Below are 23198 nucleotides of genomic sequence, written 5' to 3'. Positions count from 1 at the left end.
CGCATACCAGGAGCACCGCTGTTAAGTACAGGTTGTTTTTGTACTTTTGAAGGCCACTGTCAGCATTTCCATTATTAGCATCTGGCTTGCTGCTGGCACCGAAACAGACTTCACATTCTTCACAGTGAATTGCTCTTGGAATGCAGTTGTAGAGGTTTTTTTTGTTGGGAAGCACCACTAAAGTGCTGCTCACACAGCCGTTTATATATGAAATGAATAAAGATTTTCTGGATACATGTTTGTGAGGGCATTTCCACAGTGACATTATGTGCCCATTTTTCCAGACCACGATCATCTGGGATGCACACACGGGCGAGGCCAAGCAGCAGTTCCCTTTCCACTCCGGTATGTCACGACATGAGAGACCAAACTGATATCTGATAACTAATATTAATTTAAAGAGCAAGTATATATATATGCTATTTGCCCATGTTATTAGGTTGGAACAATAAAAGTTAGTCATCTGGAGTGTACGGTGGCCCCAGCGATGGTGTGGGTAAAGATGGCATAAGGTGACCCGAAGGTGATTGAGTTTAGGGTTAGGGTTTTGATGAAGATTGCGTAAGATGATGCAGAGACGGGGTTGGTGATGAGCCCATGTCCGTGCCCATAGCTCCCGCCCTTGACGTGGACTGGCAGAACAACACCACCTTCGCCTCATGCAGCACGGATATGTGTATACACGTCTGTCGCCTTGGCAACGACCGGCCCCTGAAGACCTTCCAAGGACACTCTGTGAGAGCAGCCACTCTGTGTCTGTCTGTGTGTGTGTGTGTGTGTGTCTGTGGGGTGTGTGTGTGTGTGTGTGTCTGTGGGGTGGGGTGTGTGTGTCTCTCTGCGTGTGTCTCTGTGGGGTGTGTGTGTGTGTGTGTGTGTGTGTGTCCATGTGTCTGTGGGGTGGGGTGTGTGTGTGTGTCTGTGGGGTGGGGTGTGTGTGCCTGTCTGCGTGTGTCTCTGTGGGGTGTGTGTGTATGTGTGGGTTTGGCTCCCAGTCCATGATTAAACCCTGGCCTGTGTGTATGTTGGAAGTCTATTACCCTCCTGAGCCCTGTGCCAGGCCCTGCCTAATGGCTCTTGTCTTTCAGAATGAAGTCAACGCCATTAAGTGGGACCCGTCGGGCATGCTGCTGGCCTCCTGCTCTGATGACATGACCCTGAAGGTGAGGCTGCTCGCTCAACACGACATGGAGCTACCCAGTCCCCTGCTCTTATGCCTCATCTGGACAAAAGTAGTACGATGTTGTTTTATGTTTTGTGCTTTTAATTCTGACAAAGATTGTCTTTTTTCTTTAGATATGGAGTATGAAGCAGGACACCTGCGTACATGACCTTCAGGCTCACAGTAAAGAGATCTACACCATTAAATGGAGTCCCCCCAGCGCCAACATCATGCTGGCCAGGTGGGGGCGCCATGCTGCTCGTGGAGATGCTAAACGGGTTGATGCTACTTCTGGGGGAAACAAACCACATTGTGGGGCAGCAGGGAGAACAGGGAGTCCTACAGTCAGATGATTCCAGCATGTTCTGGAGCACCCCAGTCAGGAAAGATGCTCTTCAGTGATGTGAGCTGAGCCCATTTGCCTAAACATCACTATTTAGAGTCAGGTCACCGTCGTTTATCAATTATGTCATGTCTGAGTTGGCAATTGTTGGGTCTATTGCTGTCAGGTTCTGGGCAGCCCCAGACCAAAAGGTTTGGGACACAATTTTGTTGATCTAGGAGGGTAGCCATTGTCTTAAAACCTAATTATAGATATTAATTAATTTCAGGATTATTTTTAAATTATTGGTTCCGTTTCTGTTCTGCCAGGTTAGGCCCGAGCTAGTGCTAGCTTCCTTTTAGAGACACTCTGCCAATTCTCACTCTGCCAAATCACTGCAGACATCTCGCTGTGCTTGATTGCGCACAACGCGTACTTGATTGTCTCTCTCACATGAAAGATGAGTTCTTGAATCTAAACTGGAGTGACACTGGTGATTCAGTGGTGCAAAACAAAAGATGCAAAGGCCAGGGAGGAACACAGAGTCTGGCCAGAAGAAAGGTCGCGTGCAGTAACAGTGCAGTAACCGCGGTCGTGTGCTGTAACAGCGGTCGCGTGCAGTAACAGCGGTCGCGTGCAGTAACCTCAGTCGTGTGCAGTAACAGCAGTCGCGTGCAGTAACAGCGGTCGCGTGCAGTAACAGTGCAGTAACCGCGGTCGTGTGCAGTAACAGCAGTCGCGTGCAGTAACCGCGGTCGTGTGTGCTCCCCGCAGTGCCTCCTTCGACTCGACCGTGCGCCTGTGGGACGTGGAGCGGGGCGCGTGCATCCACATGCTCACCAGGCACCAGGAGCCCGTGTACAGCGTGGCCTTCAGCCCCGACGGCAAACACCTGGCCAGCGGGTCCTTCGACAAGTGCGTCCACATCTGGAACACCACGGTGAGACTCCCCCGGCACGCCGTTCACCACGCGGGCTGAAGCCTCTTCATCCACAGGAACACCGAGGAAGACGAGTACTTACCAAGCACACAATCACCGCACAGGATACCATGAATCCTGACCCCAGTGTGGCATTTATAGCTGTTTTTGCTTTTTTCTATGCCATGAGAATTCTATAATTACATTACAGGGATTCACTTATTTGTGATATTTCTGTTAATGTTGCTGTTGTATTATGTATATTATTATGATTTAATTAAGTTGCAACCATATGGGCACTGAAGATATATTAAATTAAAATGAGTGGGGTCAGTGCACATATATTTTAATCTTTAATATAAATATCCATCTGTGAGTAAAATATAGCATATGTAAGTTTCAGTTGAGAATTAAAATGTTTGTTGTAGAAAGAGTCCCGAAAGAAGGAAAACTGCAGTTTAAATGCGTTTTTAAAAAGAAGAGAGGATGGTAAAGTAATGGGAAAGAGGCTTCCTCCTGCATTGAGTGCCCTCTGCAGTGCCTGACGGTGATTTGGTGGTGACACTGTGCTGTTGTGTTTCAGAGTGGGGCCCTGGTTCACAGCTACAGGGGGACAGGGGGAATCTTTGAGGTGTGCTGGAACAGCGCGGGGGACAAGGTGGGGGCCAGTGCATCAGATGGATCGGTAAGTTGGCCCAAGATGCTATCACAGTAATTCAGCATTTCAGCCTGAGCAGTTGTGTCCCTGCTGAGTGCTAGTGTGCTTTATCTTGGAGGAGGGTCCAGACTGGGGAAACAAATGAATATGTCTCAATCTGTAGTGGTCTTCTTTCTTACACTGGGCAGTAAAGGCAGTTCTGTTCAAATGGAACATGCCTGGATTACTATTCTGAAAATACATTTAATTTTTAAAACCGTTTTGAAGCTGTCTCACACAGGCCTAAAGGGCGTTGTTTTCCAGAAAGACACAGAAGAATTGAGCACGTTAATAGTTTTTTTTCATCTCTCCTTTACAGGTGTGTGTCCTTGATCTTCGGAAATAGCATTTTGATGGCAATTTTGAAGATTGAGCCATAGCAGTGATTTTGGAGTTGGGACTGTAAACCATGTGGCAAAACGCCTTGATGGTTTCTGAAATCGCTGTCACCAGAACCACGTGAACATTCTTTCCCAACGGTGAAGGCAGACCTTGCGCGCAGGCGCCTCCATCTGGATGTTGTGGGGGAACGTCAAAGGCTCAAACAGCTGTGCCAAAAAAAATCCTAGTCCTTCTAAACCAAATAAGAGTTCCCTCTCTGAAGACAAGGGGGTTCAGCTGCTCAGTCATTGTCTGTCAGTTAAAGGGCCAACCGGCAAATCAGTAATCCAGTCCTCAGGAGTGTTGGGCACAGACCACAGTGAGACAATGTAGTTACCTGGGAGCTGGATAAACATGCTGTTTTATCAGTCCAGAAAGTCACACAAGAGACGGACTACAGCTACCTTTTCTTGGCCCTTGGTGCTAAGGGTCTCCGTGCTGTCTGGCGCTGAGACTCGAGAGGTTTCGCAGAGGGTCGAGGATGGTCAAAGTCAATGAAAACCACCTGTGATTAGTTTTGGGAGTTGGATGGTTGGTTGCCTGGATGGGGTTTCAAAATAAAACAAAAATGTTTTATATTTACAACTTGAATAGATAGAGCTGGACAGACTGCCTTCCTAAGAGTGCGGTCTTTTGAAAGCTACAGTGAAGGTCTCAGACATGTGTTGATTGAAGGATGCAATGGTTAAACACCCCCATTCTTTTGGAGAATGGCTTATTCCATGTGCCCATGGTACTTTCCTTCTCTCAGTGAAACCAGGAAGGCAACAGCTTTTAAAAAAAAATATATATATATATTTTTTTAAACTAATAGCAGCATATTGGCAGCATAAGTAGCTAGGTCAGTAATATAGATGGAGATAGATAAGAATACATTAAAGAAAAACTGCCTCTGAAAAAGTATGCACACAACATCTGTGGTGGGCGGAGCTGAACCTGCTGGCCGACCTGCTGTTTGCAGTCTCGGAGGCAGCTGCTGCCTGCCAGGCATCACTGAAGGAAGGAAGGTACCATGGGTATTCTGTGTACACTGACTGGGATCGGTTTAGTTTTAGTTGAACTACTGAAGGGCTTTGCTTGATACGAGTCACTTTGTTCAAGCATTCATGCCCTGATCAGGAAATTACTTTCTTTTTTTTTTCTTTTTTTTTGAACAGGTGAATGTCCATGCTGACAAATCACTTTACTATCTCCCTTATAGAAGTAAATGTAATGAATGTAAAGATTTTGTAAATTAGATGGATGCGCACATTTATATACTGTGTATATGTGTTATATACAGTACACATTACTTTCATCCTTGAGCCTCAGTGCTCTGGGATTCTTTGCAAACACTGACCGATGACTTGGCCGTTTCGGTGTTGTTAGGTTATCCAGCTCCGCTTGCTTGTGTGTGGTGCCGCCTTGTGGGGCACAGAGGTACAGCAGGGATTCACAGTTCTGGCAGTCCAAACGGGTCTGCGGGCTCATTCCGGTCACTTCTATACCTCCTTGTTTTTGACTGATCCAGACATTGATTGAGTTCCAGCTCTTTAAGGGCATTCCAACCCATTAAATGCTCCTTGAAGGAGCGAGGAGCTAGGAGGCAAATAATTATTGAGCAAGGAACCATGTTGCTTGCTTCCTTTCCTTGCCTCCTTGGATGAATGGAGGTAGGAGCAAGGAAAAGAGGTGGGGAAAGTAAGCAAGTGGGTACAAATAAGTGATTGAAAAGAGCCCCTTGTCTCATTTGGATAAGTGGAGAGGTGTTGAGATTAGTCAGCCATCTTGTGACAGGAAGTAATCCTGTTATGACCTTTGCAGGCTGCAGTCGGTCAAGGTGAAATCCTGTTTAATCAGACGGACACTGAATGTTAAGCAGCCCTCTGCTGATGTCCTTTACAGCTTGGATCAGATCAACTTTAATCACGAAGTGGAGGCTCTCTGACCTGCGGCCAGCCAGATTGAGGTCAACGGAACCATTCTGAGCCGTAATCGCATTCCCCATTTGGGTTATCGTTATGTTTATCCTCATTTGTGACCCTCGCAGGTTATTTTTGTGTATCTGCCGCGTTGCTCATTTCAGATCTTGTGAAAACACGGATGAAACGCATTTCCACACGGCTTAGCTCAATTCAACTCATCAGTTACAGCCTTTGGGAGTCGAGCACATTATCCATTTCTCCTTGACTTGGGTTCAGTCCAGTAAATGGTAAAATTGAAGTAAAGTGCACTTTCTTCCACATTCTTCCTCCAGTGGATCTGTCCATCCATCCGTCTATTATGCAACCCACATCCTAGCACGCATTGAGCAAGAGGCAGAAATAGGAAAAGGGCACCCACACTATTCACTCACACACTTCCTCCAGTTAGCCTCACCTGCTTGTCTTTAGACTGTGTGAGGAAGCTGGAGTATCCACAGGAAACCCACACGGACACGGGGAGAACGAACTCACAGAACAGAAAGGCTCCACTCTCCACTGCCTGCTGGGGGTTTGTTCTCATCATTACCTGTCATTTTTTTTTTTTTTTTACACATTTATTATTTTCAAGGTTGCGTTCGGTTCACGCTGGCCTCAGAAGCTGAGAGCCGCTGTCTGGTTTCCACAATCGTTACGGTCTGTGTCAGACCGAGGAGGCCAGCAGATGGCGAGATGTTCTGAGTCCCCGTGTAGAACGTGTCCCACGACTGCACGGCTCCACCCCTCCCCCCTGTCACCAGGGCAACACATGGAGATGCTACCCCGTGAAGCTAAATAAATCACTCTATTTTGATAACAGAAACCAGTGTCTGTCTCTTCTCTCATTTTTGATGACATCATTTTGTGATGAATCCAGCAGAACAAGTGATTGTGTGACTAGTGGAGTTTTGCTTTTCAGGGATTTACAAGTCCAATGGATTTGCTGAATTACCACAGATGTCAACATGCATGAAGTGTACATGTCACATGGCCCAATGGTTCAGAGCGACATCAAACGCCTAGGTGCAGGGCTACTCAACTCCAGGTCCTGGGGCCTACAGTGTCTGCAGACATTTGCTCCAACCATGCAGTACACCACCTGATTTAACTCATTATGTTTCCTGCTTGGTTCAGGAAGGAAGGTCATTGGTGACATCAGGTGCTGTAGTATGTGGCTGGAACAAATACCTGGAGACACTGCAGGACCTGGAGTTCAGTGGCCAGGTCTTTCTACACATATGGTATTACTTCACACACCTCTTAAACAGAAGGGAACAGACAGGATGTGTAGCCACTAGCCAGAGGAAAACATGACCACAGCCATAAAAATGAAAAATAAAACGCATCATGGGGGGGGGGGGTCACTCTCTTTAAATCAACCATAGCTTACTGGGGCAAGATTCCTGTGATTTCAGGAAAGTCTAATCAAATTCAATCTAATTAGAGAACACAAGCATAGATTTATAACATAAAAATGTGAAGCTCTGGCCTTCCTCTTTTTTGTAGGATGAGAGATTTTTGCTCAGTCAAGGAGCCTTCTTTAAGAGACTTGCTTGTGTAATGGAAATACTAATTGGGATGGCAGTGAAAGTTTTTACAGGGATCCCCTTGTTTTAATGAGTCTTGTTTCTGCCTTGGTTTCCCTGTGTCATTTCTCAAAGTTTAAGAAATATAATATTACAGGCTACACTTACTGATCCAAACCATAAAACAAAATAAAATCATAATTTGGTATTTCCAACACAGATGTATGCAGGACTTTTCAAGACCAGAATAAATTAAGGATTTCTTAAACTTTTAGTGTTAAACCCTGTAGAATTACAGCAAAGCGTATTCCAAGTAATCAAAAAAGTATCAGGTATAAAGTATGCAGGTTTAAGATTGAAATTAAACAATTCTTGCAAAGTGAGTGCAACAATGTATTTACAGGTCTGATAAATATGCAGCAAACTCCACAATCTTGGATTTGTAGTAACTGATTAGCAAGTTGCCTCACATTTTGTGAAAGAAGAGCCTTGGACTCTGTTCCTAATACCGCCACTGTGCTTTTGAAGAGACCCTGACCAAAGGAAGACCTCAGGTACTGTCGTTTGTAGTATATTGGGAACCATGGCCTGTATATTGTGTGCACATCCACAGGAATCTACTGAAACAGATTTTTTTTTAAGAATCCAGGTAATGTGAAACACAATGTATGTTTAGAGAATATGATGATGTTTTCCGAATGGTAACTAGGTACAGTTAGGTTGTGGTTGAACCTGACTTGAACGATTGTGTATACCAATGTCAGAATATAATGCTATGTGGCCATTTGTGCTAGTTCTTGTAGATATGTGCCTCACATAAATTCACATTATTTGTGTTTTTGTTGCTCCTGAAGCGATTGCAGGAAGCTGTTGAGGTTTAAGAACCTGCTGTTTTTGTTAAGCTTTTAGCCTGGGGTCTGCTGTGAAGCAATTAGTGGCATTCTTTTGTGAAATTGTGAAAAATTAGATTTTATATGATTTAAGGGGGTATTCCCATGTGGTGTTCCCGGGGAAGATTTGACAGGTCAACTTTCCAGAACTCCAAAGGTCTATTTTACATATTTCATTTCTACCCTCTGGCGTTCTTGTGTGAAAGGTGTGAAAAAAGATTGTTGTGTTTTACACTATTAAAGTCCGAAGAATACATCACATAGTTTCTACATGAGCTGTTATGTTACATATAAAACCATGTGATAGCTTCACTTCTTGATTGAAGCAGTCTGGTTCCTGATATGAAAACAATACAATGAAATAAAAAGGTATCACAGCATTTCCTATTGTTTATTGCCACCTTGTGGTGTAGGGGAAAGTAGCAAAGGATTATGTCTTTACAAAAACACTGGCAAAATATTTTATTTAAAAACATAATTAACATAATTACAATTTCTGTCATGCATCCTTGCACTATCATAAGTTTAATTTCCAAATACACTATGGCCATATATTACACTTTAAAGACAGAACTGTACTCTTTTAAAACCTGTATATGCAATTAAACACTGGATATTATCCCTTTGAAAATGTGTTATGTATATAATGGAGTAATCGAGAAAGAAATGCTAAGAACGAGCAATTATAGAAAAGAACGTGCCAGAACAGGCAGTATTTGACTGACACTTCGACACAGAATGAGCAATTATAGAAAAGAATGTGCCAGAACAAGCAGTATTTGACTCAGAGACACTTCGACACAGCCCAGGCGGGGGACCGAACCGGCAACCCTCCGACTGCCAGACGACTGCTCTTACTGCCTGAGCCACGTCTCCCCTAGGTGAGTTAGCTGGTCCATGTCAGTGCTTACAGACAACGTCTTGAGTGCAGAAATGAGTTGTGTGGGTGGAACTGACACCTTGTCACACGTGTGTCTTCACGTGTAAGGCATATCACAGGGTGCTTGCCTAAAAGGGGATGGTGTACATATTTGGATGTGAACGACATGCAAAAAAAAAAAAGGACCAGCAGAGAGCCCTGAGGCAAAATTCCTGAGCAGGAAAGACTTTAAAAGGAAGTGACATCATAGATGCACTACATTGAAACAAAGGCATAATAACCAGGAAAGAGGGCAGGAATGGGTGGATGCAGTAAAATAACTACTGCAAGAATGCTTGGCAGCTTCCCACCTGCACAGCTGCACTGAAACATTCAGCAAACATTCAGCACTGAGATTGGTCTGTTAATAATGGAAGGTACATTTTGATGGTGAATATTTCAGTCAGTTTACAGACCTCAAAAGCGTGGCCACTTTCAAGAATGGACTTTCAGAGAGGGGAGAGAAATGGGGAGAGAGATTCCAGCAGGCAAGCAGAGTCTGCTGTGTACTTTTCCAATCCTCTAATGAGTGGTAGGTGACCTGTTCAGTTTTCTCTCTTCTGTATCTGTGACTATAGCAGTTATTTTTTGTTGCATGAACTGGATTGCACGTTTTCAGATGTTCAGACTTCCAGTGTTTGTGTGTTTCTTTTCTTTTTCTTGTGTTAAAGATATTGAGTCTGATTGGTCACCGCTGCATGATGCAGCCTATCATGGGCGGCTTGTGTCCGTGCGCACTCTCATTGATCAGGTAGAGTGTTCTCTTTGTGACATCATTGATTATGCAATGATTGATTACATAAAATGATATGTGCTCACCATGGGCAGATTGCTTAAGATTCAAATCTCTCAAAGAATTCATAATCTTAAAGCAGTGCACTGTAAAGTGTATTGGCAATTTAGCATATCAAATTTTGAGCCAATATAGGTATTTTGCACTTTTCCAAAATATGCTAATCAGTTTAATTCTGCCTTATTGGGCAGCCTGTAGCCTAGTGGATATGGTGCTTGTTTGTTGGTTCAAGTCCACAATAAGATCTGTCCTCCTGTTGGGCCCTTGAGCAAGGCCCTTAGCCATGCACCCATCTCCTGCTTAGTCTAATCAGCTGTAAGTCACTTTGAATAAAAGCACCAGCCAAATCACATGTAAAGTAATAATATGCTGCCATGTTAATGCTATGGAAATAATTAGGTATAATTAGGTATAATTTTGTGCAGAATCCTGTTCTGCACAAAATAAATATAAACTACAGGGCTGTAGCATGTTGTCAAAGATCTGGTGATACCTTGATGGAGAGCAGGCTGAGGCAAGCTTTAGGGCTGATCAATTGAATTTCCTGTCTTTTGAGGCTTTCAGCAAATGCAAACATTTAACTTAAAACATAATTTTTTGTAATTCATTTCCTTAGTTTTTACACCAGGAGGTTCAATTTATACTTGATAGGTAATTGTAAATATGCATTATAAATAAAATGACAATGATGTCGACGTGCAGACTGTCAGCTTTAATTTGAGAGTATTTTCATCCACATCGAATGTACATAGTGCCCCGCCATTTCCCGGCATCAAGTAATATTGGTAGTTTATAACATAATGTGGAATAAAGTAGCTGTTTTTAATATTTGGTCCCATATCCTCTGCATGCAATGACTGCTGGAAGTCTACAATGCATAGACATCACCAGATGCTGGGTATCTTCCCTGGTGATGCTCTGCTAGGTCATCATCTGCAGCCATCTTCAGTTCCTGCTTGTTTCGGGGACTTTTTTGCCTTCAGTCTCCTCTTCAGCATGTAAAATGAATGTTTAATTTGATTCAGATTCTGGGATTTACTCGGCCAGTCAAGGATTTTCCACTTTTTGGCCGTCAAAAACCCCTTTTTGCTCTGGCAGTATGTTTCAGGTCATTGTCTTGTTGCATGACGAATTGCCATCCAGTAAGTTTGGGGGCATTTGGTTTTATCTGAGCAGATAAAATATTTCTTCAGAATAGATTGTTCTACTTTTGTCTGCAGTCATATCATGAATGAAGACAGGTGAGCTCATTCCACTGGAAGCCATACAGGCCCAAGCCTTAACCTCCCTTCCACCATGTTTCACGGAAGAGGTGGTATGCTTTGGATCATCATTGGATTTTAATTTCTGAGCCTTTTGACAACCAGCTTAATTTTAATCCACACTGCTGTCTTCCTCATGTTGTCACACCCCAACAACAATCTCCAAGGGCAATTGCAATGTCTAGAATCAAGGTTAGACATCAACAGCTCACTTCTGCATTCACTAACGACACAAATGAATACACCTGCCTAACGAAACACATCTGTGGAGCCAATTGAACAAATAATTGTAGTACCTTAAAAGAGGGGGACCATGTATAAAAGGTGCTGGATTTCTCATCCGATATGGTTGAAAAAAACCCTCAAATGAAAGCTGCCAGTCTGCACTTCAACCTTATTGTCATTGTATCCTTTCAAACTCACCGCTGTGTGCTAGAGTACAGAACCAAAACAACAAAAATGTCCAATGAATTATGGTGCTCACTGTAACTGTCATAATGTACATACCATTTAGCATTATAGGAAATGGAGGACGTATTCCTGTCTGGAGGGGTTTGATATTGTATTGTAACAGACGAGCTTGTGACAGAACAGATCTCAAATGTGAACCAAGCAATAAGGCTGTTGAATAACTCCATTTTAACTATCCACCTCTCCTAGGGTGCCAGCACCAATCTGGTTTCTCTGGAGAGGGTGTCTCCTCTCCACGTGGCCTGTCTGCAGGGGCACACAGTCTGTGCAAAGTTACTGTTGGACCACGGAGCAAATGTGAGCCACTGCACCGTGTTTCTCTGCATTTCCTGCAGATTTTTTGGCAGTGAAGTAAAAGCAGCTGTTTCTGGGTGATTATAAGTACCCACACATAAGAATAGATTGCACACCAGGGCAATGCTTTCTATAAAATATATTTTCACCAGCTTCAGCAATTTCAGTTTTTGTATTCATAAAAAGAACTTGGAGCCACAAACTTCTCAAGCAAAGTTATGTGTTGTGTTTGGTGTAATTGTGATGTTAGAGGTGTTTTCTGTAAGACTGGTTTGTTGTGTGCTGAGCCAGGTGAACATCACTACAGTAGATGGGAGCACTGCGCTGTCAGAATCCTGTGGGGGGGGACACCTCTCTTGTGTCAGACTCCTTCTCCAGCATGGAAGCACACCCCATGGGCCCACAGATTCCTCTTCCCCCATCCACCAGGCTGCTGCCAAAGGTCAGAGATCACGCAGTGGTGATGGCGAGACCATGCTTCTTCAGCTGTTGAAGCTTTCCAGCCAATTGTGTTACAAATGGATTCATTTCTTGAGGCCTCAAGTGCGCACTAGTGACACCTGCTGGCAATACTATGTACTGCTGTCGAATAATCACGTACCACGTGCTGTAGTGCAGATGCGGTTTTTTGGCAGCAAAATCCTGCATACACACCTGCCCTCCAGGAGTTGTACATCCCTGGCCTAAACTGAGAGTTGTTCCAATGGACCTGTTTCAGTTCAGACTGCCTTTTCCCAAACCCCTTGGACTGAGTTGAAAGATAAAAGTTTTTATTGTATTTTTTTTTTCTTTTTTTTTAAGTGAGCGAAACAAAGCGGAAACAATTGAACAGGAGAGCCTTGAGCCCTGGTCTCCTGCAAGAGAAACAGTGGCACTAACCGCAGCACCAAATCAGCTGGGAGCAAGGGCTGCCTTTTCTGATTATGAAAATTATGTTAAGTCACTGTTAATTACAAAATGGGGAACATGGGAAAATAGAAATATAGATGTATAGTTGTAGTCTCTACCATTTTCTGGCTGGTAGTTATTTTCCTTTCTGCTTATTTCAGGATTTTTTCCTCTATTTCATTTTCGGTTTCCAGCATATCCCAGCATAAGGTTGACCATTTGAATCACCTGCAGCTCAGGGTGTGGAGATTGATCATTGAGAGCACCTTGGTGCATTCCCCTCTGTGTCAATCAGGGTTTGGAGATGCCCTTCTTTTTGGACTTAAAATGGGCAGTAAGCCACATGGGCCTGGTTGGTTTTTGATCCTACCTTCTCTTGCTGCAGTCTTCATGGCAGCAGACCAGTTTGAGCTAGGAATGCTTATCCTTCTTTAGAGAATTATTTGCTTTGTTTTCTGTCCATTTGGGGGTCTAGTATCAGGATTATGTCGCCCAGCTGAGTGAGAATATGGAAACCAGGCTCACTGGCTGGGTCAGGGCTCATTGTTGAAACCTCTTGGCTCGCCTGAATGATGGCCTAGCTCTGCAGGTGTTTATTGTCATAAAAAGTGGGGATGTTTTCCTCATTAAAGAAGCATTCGTTTGTTACCAATTTAAAGTACTTTATCCTCTCCAATAAGTGTTCCCTGTTTTGCTTTATGTGGCTGGGAACTGGTTTTCAGGCTTCCTGATCAGCTGAAGTTTGACAGTAAATGTATTGAAATAAGTATACACTCACTTCATTAGCAACACTATACTAATACTGGGTCATGGATTCCACAAGATGTTGGTAACATTCCTTTGAGATTGTGTTCCACGGTGACATGATTGCATCACACAATTTATGCAGATTTGTCAGCTGCACATTCATGCTATGAATCTCCCATTCTACCACATCCCAAAGGTGTTCCATTGGATTCTGATCCGGTGACTGGGAAGGCCACTGAAGAACATTGAACTCATTGTCATGTTCATGAAAGCAGTTTGAGAACTTTTGCTTTGTGACATGGTGCATTATCAGGCTGGAAGTGGCCATTAGAAGATGGGTACATTGTGGCCATGAAGGCATGCACATGGTCAGCAACAATACTGAAATAGGCTGTGGCATTCAAGAGATGATTGATTGGTATTAACAGACCCAAAGTGTGCCAAGAAAACATTCTTGTTTTGTATTTTGTAGTTTATTTTGATACAAAATACCCCAAATGTGAATGTATTTTCTATCAAAATACATTTTTATGTATTTTTGCCCATCCCTGGTGGTTATGGGGCTGTGGGGGGCTCATATCATATCCCAGTCCAAGAATCTCTGGATCTGTGCATACCATGCAGAGGGAGAGGGGCATACAGAGAACAGGATGCAGGGAATTACAATGTGACACACATCCTGATGAAGTACAACAATCACATCCCCTTCCCCAAATCCCTCCAAACAGACACACATCCCCTGAGATGGACTCTTTGGTGTCCCTTTGTTCCAGGTCATGTAGACTGTGTGGAGGCCCTCGTCCAGCAGGGGGCAGATGTTGACCGCCGGTCTGAATATTTGGGCACACCCCTTTACACTGCCTGTGCCAATCAGCATCTGAGCATGGTGAAGAGACTGCTTCAGCTTGGTATGACACGCTCGGTTATATTGATTTTGGTTTGTCATATTAATGCAAGTCTGTCTGTCCAACCATTACCTTGTTGGTCTTGTGAAAACTATTTTATTATAACATTTATGTTTTAAGATATTCACTTACAAATTAAAAGATTGTATTTTTGATTTACAAAATGCAAATCAATTCATTTCATTTCGCTAATGAAAATCAGTAGTTTTCACCTGAACAAACCCCCAGGGTGAGAATTGGTGAGTGTTGGGTAATGGCAGCCTGCAGCGTTCGCTGACCGGCTGTGGGACTCCCCCCCTCTAGGGGCCGATGTGAACAGCGGTAAGGGGGGAGACACCCCACTGCACCTGGGGGCCCAGCGGGACTGGCCTGAGCTGGTCACCACTCTCCTGGAGCATGGCGCCAACGCCCATGCCAGGGACACGGCAGGAAACCAACCCCTAGACCTGGCCCCACCCAACAGTGCCGCAAAGACCCTTCTCAACCAGAGAGGAGGTAGTCCATCCCCAAATAAACACTCTGTCTTAGGTAACAGGCTTGCTTGATGCAGCCTCAGTTTTTCTGGGTGTTTTGATCTGATGAATAAATGTACAAAACCCACTTGAACAGTTTTTAATGGGTGTATTGTATATGCCTAGACACATAACTGAATTATCCTCATTAAGGTCCAGCGACATGAACCTAGTTCCATATCCTTTGAGAAAGTGATTATATAAATAGTCCCAAGGGCTGTTCCATAAAAAAATACCAATGGTCTACTTTAGATTTCTTATGCGCACCCAATCGATGGTAAAAACAGAACCCCTGGGGATGCTTTGTTGTGCACACCAAATGCACACTAAATAAATCATTGTTCAATTAAATAAATATATCAATGGTCAGCTTGTCCAAGCAAGTCATTTCCTGGGGTTATTATTTTTTCATACAGATTAAATCAGTACATTTCAAAATAGCGTGAGCTTCACAGGGCAGACAAGCTGTCCAGGACCCGGCCCTAGGCCCGCCTGATGAGAGATTGACAGAAGATGGGTTAGGCAGGAATGCATTGTTAACCCCTCGCACACGCCAATGGGGTAGGAGTAAAAGCTCCCGTAAGAGGAGAAGTATATGGTAATGCTCATTTAAACAGGCGTAGGACAGTAGGAGCCCATAACTTCACGGCATAACTTATTTTACCAGACATAAGCTCTTGCTGTAGTTGCTGTTGGCATTCTAAAAGCACAACTGTCCTTCGGCAGGAGTGTCCCGCCTGGCCCAGCTGTCCCGCCTGACTGTGCGCAGAGTGTTGGGACCAGCGAGACTCTGCAAGATCAGCTCACTGTCTTTACCATCAGAGCTCAAAGAATACCTTCTGTATCAGTCAGACTAACACGACTGGCAAAGGTGTGGCCACCAGCAGCACACACACACACACACACACACACACACACACACACGCACACACATAAATACCCCAGCATGGCTTTACTGACGCATTTCTCGTACAGTTCGCTACAGTTTGTGCTATCCCAGTACGTGCGCACACGCGGTTAACAAACTCGCATCTAAGTTAGCGAATTCGCACATTCACGCACACAGCGCAGAAACGATTAATATCTTTAACATTAAGTATTTTACTTTCTATACTGTAAAATAATGCAATATACGTTATTTGCTGCTCAGCTTTGCTCGCAGGACTTCCTGGTCTGGGAAAAACCACCTGAAGGATTCGCGAGAGGTGCCGTTTCAGTGCCTGCGTGGAGGCAAGGTGTCTTACTGATTATTTGATTAAGTTTGAACGGGAATTTCACTTAAGTAGAGTGAATGCAAATATTTCATTGTTTAGAAAGTATTGTGTTATGAAGAATGGTAGTTGCAGTTGCAGTTATTTTTGTATATACATCCTGCTACTACCCTGTAAATACCGCATTTTGGATTGTGGGATCTGCAAAATAAAACAACTAGCACTGTACTACTTCCAGTAAAGTAACACGGTTATTTTCATTTAACTGTCAAAATTGCAAAGTGAAAATGTTGGCTGAATCCAGGTTCTAGCATTGGCAACTTTGCTCTTTTTTTTTGCTAAATATTGTAACTTTTCAGATTGTTTTGAGGAAGATCTACTGTTAATTTGTAGATATTTCTCCACAGGGCATATGCGCTGGTTTAACATTAGAGGTGGAATGAACTGCTTGCAGCATAATTTTATATTCTGCATAACCCCGTACATAGAGCCTTGTAATGCCAGTTGGAAAGATGCAGATGCAAAATGGTTGTTTTCATCTACAGTTAAATTGAGGTCCCTCCACCGAGATCCAGTGAGAGAGTTGGCAACAGAGGCCTATTGGTACTTGTGATTCACAGAAAAGACACCAGGGGGCAGGATAGCATCTCTTTTAATGACCAGATCCAGGATGTAAAAACTCCCTGTACTATAACACACACAATTATATATGCAAGAACGTGAGCTAACTACAAGATTCTTACTGGGTTCCTAATTGTTTTGTAGAGGCCTCTTGTAGTTCCAAGACCTGTACAAAAATATACTGTATCATGCAGAAAAACAGCAATGTGCATGCGAGTTCATGCATGCATGTATGACTCTATGCGCTTTCCAATACCTAATTAGCAATTAGCAATTTTTTCTTCATATCCATACTTAATAATAATCCATACATAATTAACAACAAAGAAAATGTGAATACAAAAACCTAAATCTTTAATGAGAGGCAGGTGTAGTCCAAGTATATATTTTAGTCACACAGCCTTTATGTTAAAGCCACTGGAAATGCAAACTTATGTGTTCAATGTGTAATATTCATTCAGCACTGCTAGGTCAGATTTACCCCGCCCAGACGTCCTTAATTATGAGATTGACTAAAGAGGTATGTTTTAAGTCTGAAGCCAAAATATGTCGAGGGAGATTGTTCCATTAGTTCTGCTTTGATCTGCCCCTCTGAGAAGGGTCTACCTACCATAATAATTTAGGAAGAGAAGCATGAGGAATAAGTAACTCATTAAGATAACCAAACCATCTAAAGTGGTTATGTTTTATTGTCAATCCTAAATTTAACAGCCAGCCAATTAGGAGTTTTGAGCACCTGACTAATATGTTTACATTTTCTTAGTTTGATTAAAAAGCCTAGCTGCTGCATTCTGTAAAGGTTGGAGAGGTTTCAGGGGTAAAGGTTGGAGAGGTTTCAGGGGTAAAGGTTGGTGAGGTTTCAGGGGTAAAGGTTGGAGAGGTTTCAGGGCTGAATTGGTGCAACCAGACAGTAAAACATTAAAGTAATCCAGCCGAGAGGTGGATTGCATGGAGCATTTCTTCAGCATTCTGGAAGGACAACATTCCTTCATTTAGATAGCCCATCAGGTACAAGAAAGCCATTTCCCCCAAGGCTTTTAACCACATGTAAATCTGTCAGTATTTATGAGTTCCTTCCCTGGAGTGACGTTGGCACGAAGCCTGCAGTCATGTCTGTCGTGATTGAAACCTTGTTGTGGCACGGATCCTCAGAGGCGAAACCTCTCTCACATCTGCGCCTGAACAGGCCGTGTACGACTGGCTGTCAGGTCTGGCCTCGCCTGACGCCGATGGCCGTTGACAGTAGACCTGATAGGTGAAGATCGCAGCTGTCTTAAGAAGCCTCAAGCGGAGAGGCACAGAGTTCAAGCTCAAAACTCCAACAAGCGGCCGTCACACCGTGATCTCCGCACCACCGTTGGCGCCTCTCACCATTGAAATGAATAAATAAATATTAATAATAAAGAAGATTATATTGACAGGGCAAAGTTAAGAAGAATAAATAAAAATATGGGCATACAAGGAATTTAATTAATCTCATTGCCAAACCACTAACCTTTGTTTTAATCCACCATGTAGCTACATTTTGCCTCTTTATAATTTGCCATGGTAAAAGCAAATGGAATTCTGGTATTAAATTAAGTTTAGCTATGTAATGCAAAGTATGCATATTTGTTTTCACAGTGGCAGATTTTAATTAGTTCCAGCTGGTTTCCATTTCACAATGTATTGGCCCAAGCATGAATACTGTTTACTGGTATCTACGCCCCATTGCAGATGGCTAATGCATATTTTCTTCATTAATCTTTCTAATTATGGGTTGTCATCGCTTTGTGGAGAATAAGGCGGAGGATAAATGACATTGTCCCTCTTCGAAATAAAATTAAAAATGTAATGTCCTCAGTGCTGTGTTTAGAGTGTCCACAGGTGGAATTATTGTCATGTCCAACAATCTTTGAAAAGATACAGCAGTGATGGTTAAAAAGCTCAATGGCTGAGTGGAAAGACAAGCATGAACAAAATGTATTTTGCAGTCCTTGATACCGGAACTTACCCTCATGAATGCACATTGAATACAGCCTTATACAGCCACACAATAAAGCCTCGTTGTTGAGTTATTCTGTCTTTCTTCCACAGTTTCCTGCTGATTACATTCATCAAAATAATCTCCAGTTCCAATGCTATTAATTATCCCCATTGTTCTTTCCTGCCTCCATGCACTAACTTTATATTGAGATGGAAATAAAGCAATGTGGCAAGTCACATAAATGAATGCAGGAAACATGGGTAACATTCCATAGGAACAGTGCCTGTTTAGGACCTATATCCAGAAATAAACTCTTCACCTACTTGTCACACTAATTAATTACACACTATTTAAAGAGAAGCAGCTCACTGAAATGCATTAGGTTTAGGCCTCTTAAAAGGGAAATGAGTCCCAGTCACCCTAGTCCTTCAGTTCTGGATCTGTGACATGGAAATTTGGGATATGTTCCCTCTGACACCCCCCAATGAGCAGTGTCTGGGATTGTGGGTGTGATTTTCATCTAAATTGCTATCTTTTTATGCTCTATGAAATAGTGAGGATGACTATTTTAAGCGTATACATCTCAGTCCTCACACGGGGCACCAATTATGTAGGGTTTTTACAAACGGGGCGCCAATTATTTCCATCTTAATAATCCTCACGTATGGCAGCAATTATGAGAGATATAGTGGCATTATGTAAAATATTAGTCACATAAAATAGTTTATAATAATTGGCTATTTCAATGCATAATTAAATTAATTATTATTAAAATTACTAATTTATAGTTAATCTTAACTAAATAAAAATACTGCACATTCAGTTGATAGCCTCTCAATAGCCTCTTAAAGAACTCCCAAAATGCCTTCACCTTCTTAAGTGATCCATTTATATTAGCTCGGTATCAACTGAATGTATAGTGTTTTGATATAGTTAAGTTAAATGCGTAATTTTAATAATAATTAATTTAATTATTAATTGAAATGGCCAATTTATATGCTATGTTCCTGTATCTGTCTGTTAGTTTATTTTTGTCATTCTTATAATTTATTATTTTTCATATCATATCTGGTCTTGTGTTTATTTATACATTATTCATTGCATTCATCATTTCCCTGTTATGTCTAACTAATTAACTAACAGTTACTAGTTTGGGGCAATTTAGATTTAAGCACATAACTAACGTATCTCCAGTCTCAATTCTGTGCTGTAACTCTGCCTCCCTATTCTATCGCTGATTACTTGCTTTGTTTCAGCGAAGTGTTCGCACCTGCCTCTCGCTATCACTATATGTTCTACTCTATGCAAATGTCCACTCCCTAATCCGGAGCCGTCTGTTTACATGTTGGTCTGTGAGTACCCAGTTCATGTTTTTGTTTCTCCCTTGTGATTGTTATATTACCCTATCATGTTCCTCACCTGTTGTTTAATTGTTTAGCCCTCCTCACTCCCATGCCCCACCTAGTATGTCACTTCCCTTCATGTATTTAAACCCCAGTCTCTGGTAGAAACCTTGTCAGAACTTTGATCATCTTTCCAGTGCCGATTCTTTGTAAGTCTGTATTGCATGAGATTCCTGAGACACACATTTGCCTGACCTCGAGTTTACCTTTGCCCTTTTGTTTTTCAGAGTTTGTGGTTTTGATATTCATTTTTTCTTTGACTTCCCGTTTGCCTTAGCCTTTCGTACTTTTGCACTTCTGCTTTTTGGATTTTGATCTTGGACTGTTTTACCTACTATGCTTTTGCTACTTGATTTGGAACTGTGTGTATTGGAATACCTGGCTTTGACTACTGAACTACGATTCTGATTATCCCTTGGTCCGCACTTGGGTCTCTGAGCGGACGTCACATTATAGTTATTATAAAATATATTATGAGACTGATATTTCACATAACGCCACTATTTGTAGAAGGATGTTATAACCATCTATCTCACATAATTGACATTGGATTAATTGTCAATCCTCGCAACTCTACACATACTGTGTATGAACATACCCCCACATAATTGGCACCCTGTTTCGTAGAGTGTAAAAACCCTATATATATGAACATGAATTAATGTCCACAGATTATTTATAATCAGAAAATGTGAAGGTATGATCCTTGAATATTTAGATACCCAGTTTCATACGTACATGTGCTTACACATACACATCCTATGTAATCTTTTTAAACAAAGGAGTACATCATGGTCACTCTAACTCTTGGCATAAGAGGAGAGGGTAGTGGGGGATTGAGTAGGTACAGACGGTCGCTTCTGTGGGTCTGGGCCAGCAACACTATTGATCCAGACACTCTGTCCATTGACACATCGACCCTGCACAGCCCTTTAATTGCAGCCTGTGACCAGCGGTGACCCCTTTGAAACAGAAGCATTAGCGACAGAGAGCCGTTTGCAGAGGAGCTCAACAGCATGTCTCCAAGCCTAGCTTGCCTGATATTACCTGACCGGTTTCCTGCAGAGGCGGGAAACAGGCAGTTATCTGAAACATCACCTCCCCATCGATCGCACGGCGGAAATGCGTGACCTGTAGTGGAACACTTGAGTCAGAGGTGGCCGGTCAGTGAGGTTGTGCTTTTTCACCAGCTCTTTGTCCAGTTGCTGGTGCTCCGCGCTGAATCAATGCTGTGGATTACTTCCAAAAATAATTAATTAATTGCACTTACGATGACTGTCTTTTTGTTTAGAACAGACCTTCATGGGTATTGATGCTTTTAACCTGTGGGAGAGCCTATGCACTTGTAAATCGCTTTGGATTAAAAACGTATGCCAAATGACTAAAATTTAAATGTAAAATGTCCTTCATGACTTCATAATGGAGAACCAAGTTTAATGAAGTGTCCAAGATAAAGACTTCACTCTACTTACCCCAGTAAAAAGAGAACTTCTGGGTGATGTGCCCAGCTAGAGCAGTGGTTCTTGGTGCACTGACATGCCCCATGGGTGGAAACAGGCCGTGCATTTTCTGCTCTTTCCCAGGGAGGGGTCTCTCCGGGGCAGGCCTATGACTGGACATTATGATGTCAATGATAATAATCAAATGGGGCGTTTACATTTTTGTTTAACTCAGAATGGCTGGATTATGAATGTGCAAACATGTAAATAGTGCAACCAACCACCTCAAAAACAGCGATACACATCATAACTGGTCAGTGCAATGGATTTGCGAAAAAGCCAACCGTGATCACAATACCCTTCTGTGATGTGATAAATTAAGTTTGTATAATTGCACCCATCAGTAAAACCTCATAACTCACAATTGAGGTATATCTTGGGATCTGAGCAAGCAGCTAGCTTTTTTTAACATCACCTGGCGGGATGGCACTCCAGTTGGATCTCGTTAGCGATTTGTAGGATTCCCGCCGCGTCCTTAGCGGTCTTACCTCCTCTGGCACAGCAAGAATTGCTTTGATATTTCTGGCTGCATGCGCTTGGATAATTAAAACAAATCGACTGAGCAATTGGAGATGCCAATCTCCCAGAGATTTCCCCGGAGTGCGCAAGAAAAGAAGTTTTCAGAAGTCATAACCATCATTCAAACGTTTTAATTGGCTAGTTTCTTTTCCATGATGGAGGACTCAATTGGGGTCCTAAAAACAAGGCCCCAGGACCACAGATGTGTCACAAGGAGCTTTGCTCAAACCTATTACACTGTGACAGGTTAGGCAGCCAGTAAGTGGGGTGTGTAGGCAAAAACCACTTGAAAGTTTTGTTAAATGCAAATGACAGTCATTTCAGGACACTAGGCCAGATGTTTACCCCAATTATAGAGAGGGAGACTGAATTTAAATGTTTCTGTAGTGTTGGGCCTTTGTACTCTCTGCTTGGTAATGAGATCGACTAGTCAATTTTCTGTATTAAAATATATATATTTGAATCCAGCATACATACATTCCATTTTATCTTCTCACAAAGGTATAACAGAAGGGTCATGGGTTTTGTATTTCACTGCAGTCAACTGTGAACAGTGGTTACAGCACTACTCTCCAAATAAAAGTGCAGTGTTGCCATCTTTGGCAAAATATAGCCTAGTATGACTTGGAACTGGCTTATAACAATAGAAGTGGGATGTGACCACCGTGGGTCTGCTGTTGAAAAACATTTTCAGAGTATAACCATCCACGCATGCAACAGTTTGAGCAAGTGCACAATTACATTTAAATTGTATTACATTTTTATCTTCAGCAGAGCTCCTTAAAGGCATACTATGCCAGATTTTCACCTTGAAAATATAACGAACACGATCAGTCGGTACAATGATACACTGGCAACCTGCGTCTGCGTTCAAGTATCTACCCCGTAACTTCGCTGCGTATGGTTTTTGCCATCGCATATGTCAGTTGAGCATTTTTGCATATTTTTGACAGCCAGACAGGTATGAATGCAGCTATTGCTGTATTTGAGAGACATGGTTACTGTAACTTAGCAACTGATTAAATACAAACATGAAAAATGTCAGTTAAATGGCTAGCCAAATGGCTGGTGTAGAAAGGGACTAAATTAAGCAGATGTTTTAGGAATCATTAGGACACAGCTTCCATTGCACACTACAATGTGATGGCAATGAACCATCTACACAGCTTTTAAAACGGTGATAGTTTCCATATCCCTTTACACAGCTGGCCACTCCACCTGAAGCAGCACGGGTTAAATACACTGCTTAAGGGTACGACAGCAGTGACCCACTCAAAATATGGGTTTTATGTATTGCCAATAAAAGAAATAGAACTAAAAATGATCAGCTACATTAGCAAGGCTGGCTCGGGGA

General features: G+C 42.5%; 2 protein-coding genes across 5 annotated transcripts in view; both read left to right on the top strand.

Annotated features, from left to right (window-relative positions):
- Window positions 1-6241, top strand: part of LOC133116815 (F-box-like/WD repeat-containing protein TBL1X) — a 28096-nt gene extending 21855 nt beyond the window's left edge. For both annotated transcript variants that reach the window (XM_061226786.1, XM_061226785.1), the window contains exons 9-15: window positions 285-345; window positions 614-735; window positions 1086-1160; window positions 1294-1400; window positions 2256-2421; window positions 2984-3085; window positions 3417-6241. In XM_061226786.1, the coding sequence (XP_061082770.1) occupies window positions 285-345; window positions 614-735; window positions 1086-1160; window positions 1294-1400; window positions 2256-2421; window positions 2984-3085; window positions 3417-3443 (660 nt within the window). In that variant the 3' untranslated portion in view covers window positions 3444-6241. The remainder of the gene's footprint in view (window positions 1-284; window positions 346-613; window positions 736-1085; window positions 1161-1293; window positions 1401-2255; window positions 2422-2983; window positions 3086-3416) is intronic.
- Window positions 6242-7476: 1235 nt separating this feature from the next.
- Window positions 7477-15688, top strand: LOC133117082 (ankyrin repeat and SOCS box protein 9-like). Of its 3 annotated transcripts, none has more exons than XM_061227200.1 (9): window positions 7477-7498; window positions 8639-8715; window positions 9157-9285; window positions 9425-9504; window positions 11469-11576; window positions 11865-12015; window positions 13982-14116; window positions 14417-14608; window positions 15352-15688. In XM_061227200.1, exons 3-9 carry the CDS (start codon window positions 9195-9197, stop codon window positions 15480-15482), a joined length of 888 nt encoding a protein of 295 aa, XP_061083184.1. In that variant the 5' UTR covers window positions 7477-7498; window positions 8639-8715; window positions 9157-9194; the 3' UTR covers window positions 15483-15688. The 3 variants fall into 3 exon arrangements, with proteins under 3 accessions (XP_061083184.1, XP_061083185.1, XP_061083183.1); XM_061227201.1 differs by lacking the exon at window positions 7477-7498 and adding an exon at window positions 7582-7593 and having other exon boundaries at window positions 9161-9285; XM_061227199.1 differs by lacking the exons at window positions 7477-7498; window positions 8639-8715 and having other exon boundaries at window positions 9053-9285.
- The last annotated feature ends 7510 nt before the right edge of the window (window positions 15689-23198 follow it).

Source organism: Conger conger, chromosome 17 (assembly GCF_963514075.1).
Source record: "Conger conger chromosome 17, fConCon1.1, whole genome shotgun sequence".
In the NCBI taxonomy this organism is placed as follows: domain Eukaryota; kingdom Metazoa; phylum Chordata; class Actinopteri; order Anguilliformes; family Congridae; genus Conger; species Conger conger.
The sequence above is the reverse complement of the archived record's forward strand: the minus strand, read 5'-3'. Positions and strand labels throughout refer to the sequence as shown.

Bases quoted from the DNA above. Each gene is read 5' to 3' on its own strand.
- LOC133117082 (XM_061227199.1), top strand. From the start codon at position 9,141: ATGGTGAATATTTCAGTCAGTTTACAGACCTCAAAAGCGTGGCCACTT. The intron at 9,286-9,424 runs GTAGGTGACCTG...CTTGTGTTAAAG, and splicing joins TTCCAATCCTCTAATGAGTG to ATATTGAGTCTGATTGGTCA. The intron at 11,577-11,864 runs GTGAGCCACTGC...GTGCTGAGCCAG, and splicing joins TGTTGGACCACGGAGCAAAT to GTGAACATCACTACAGTAGA.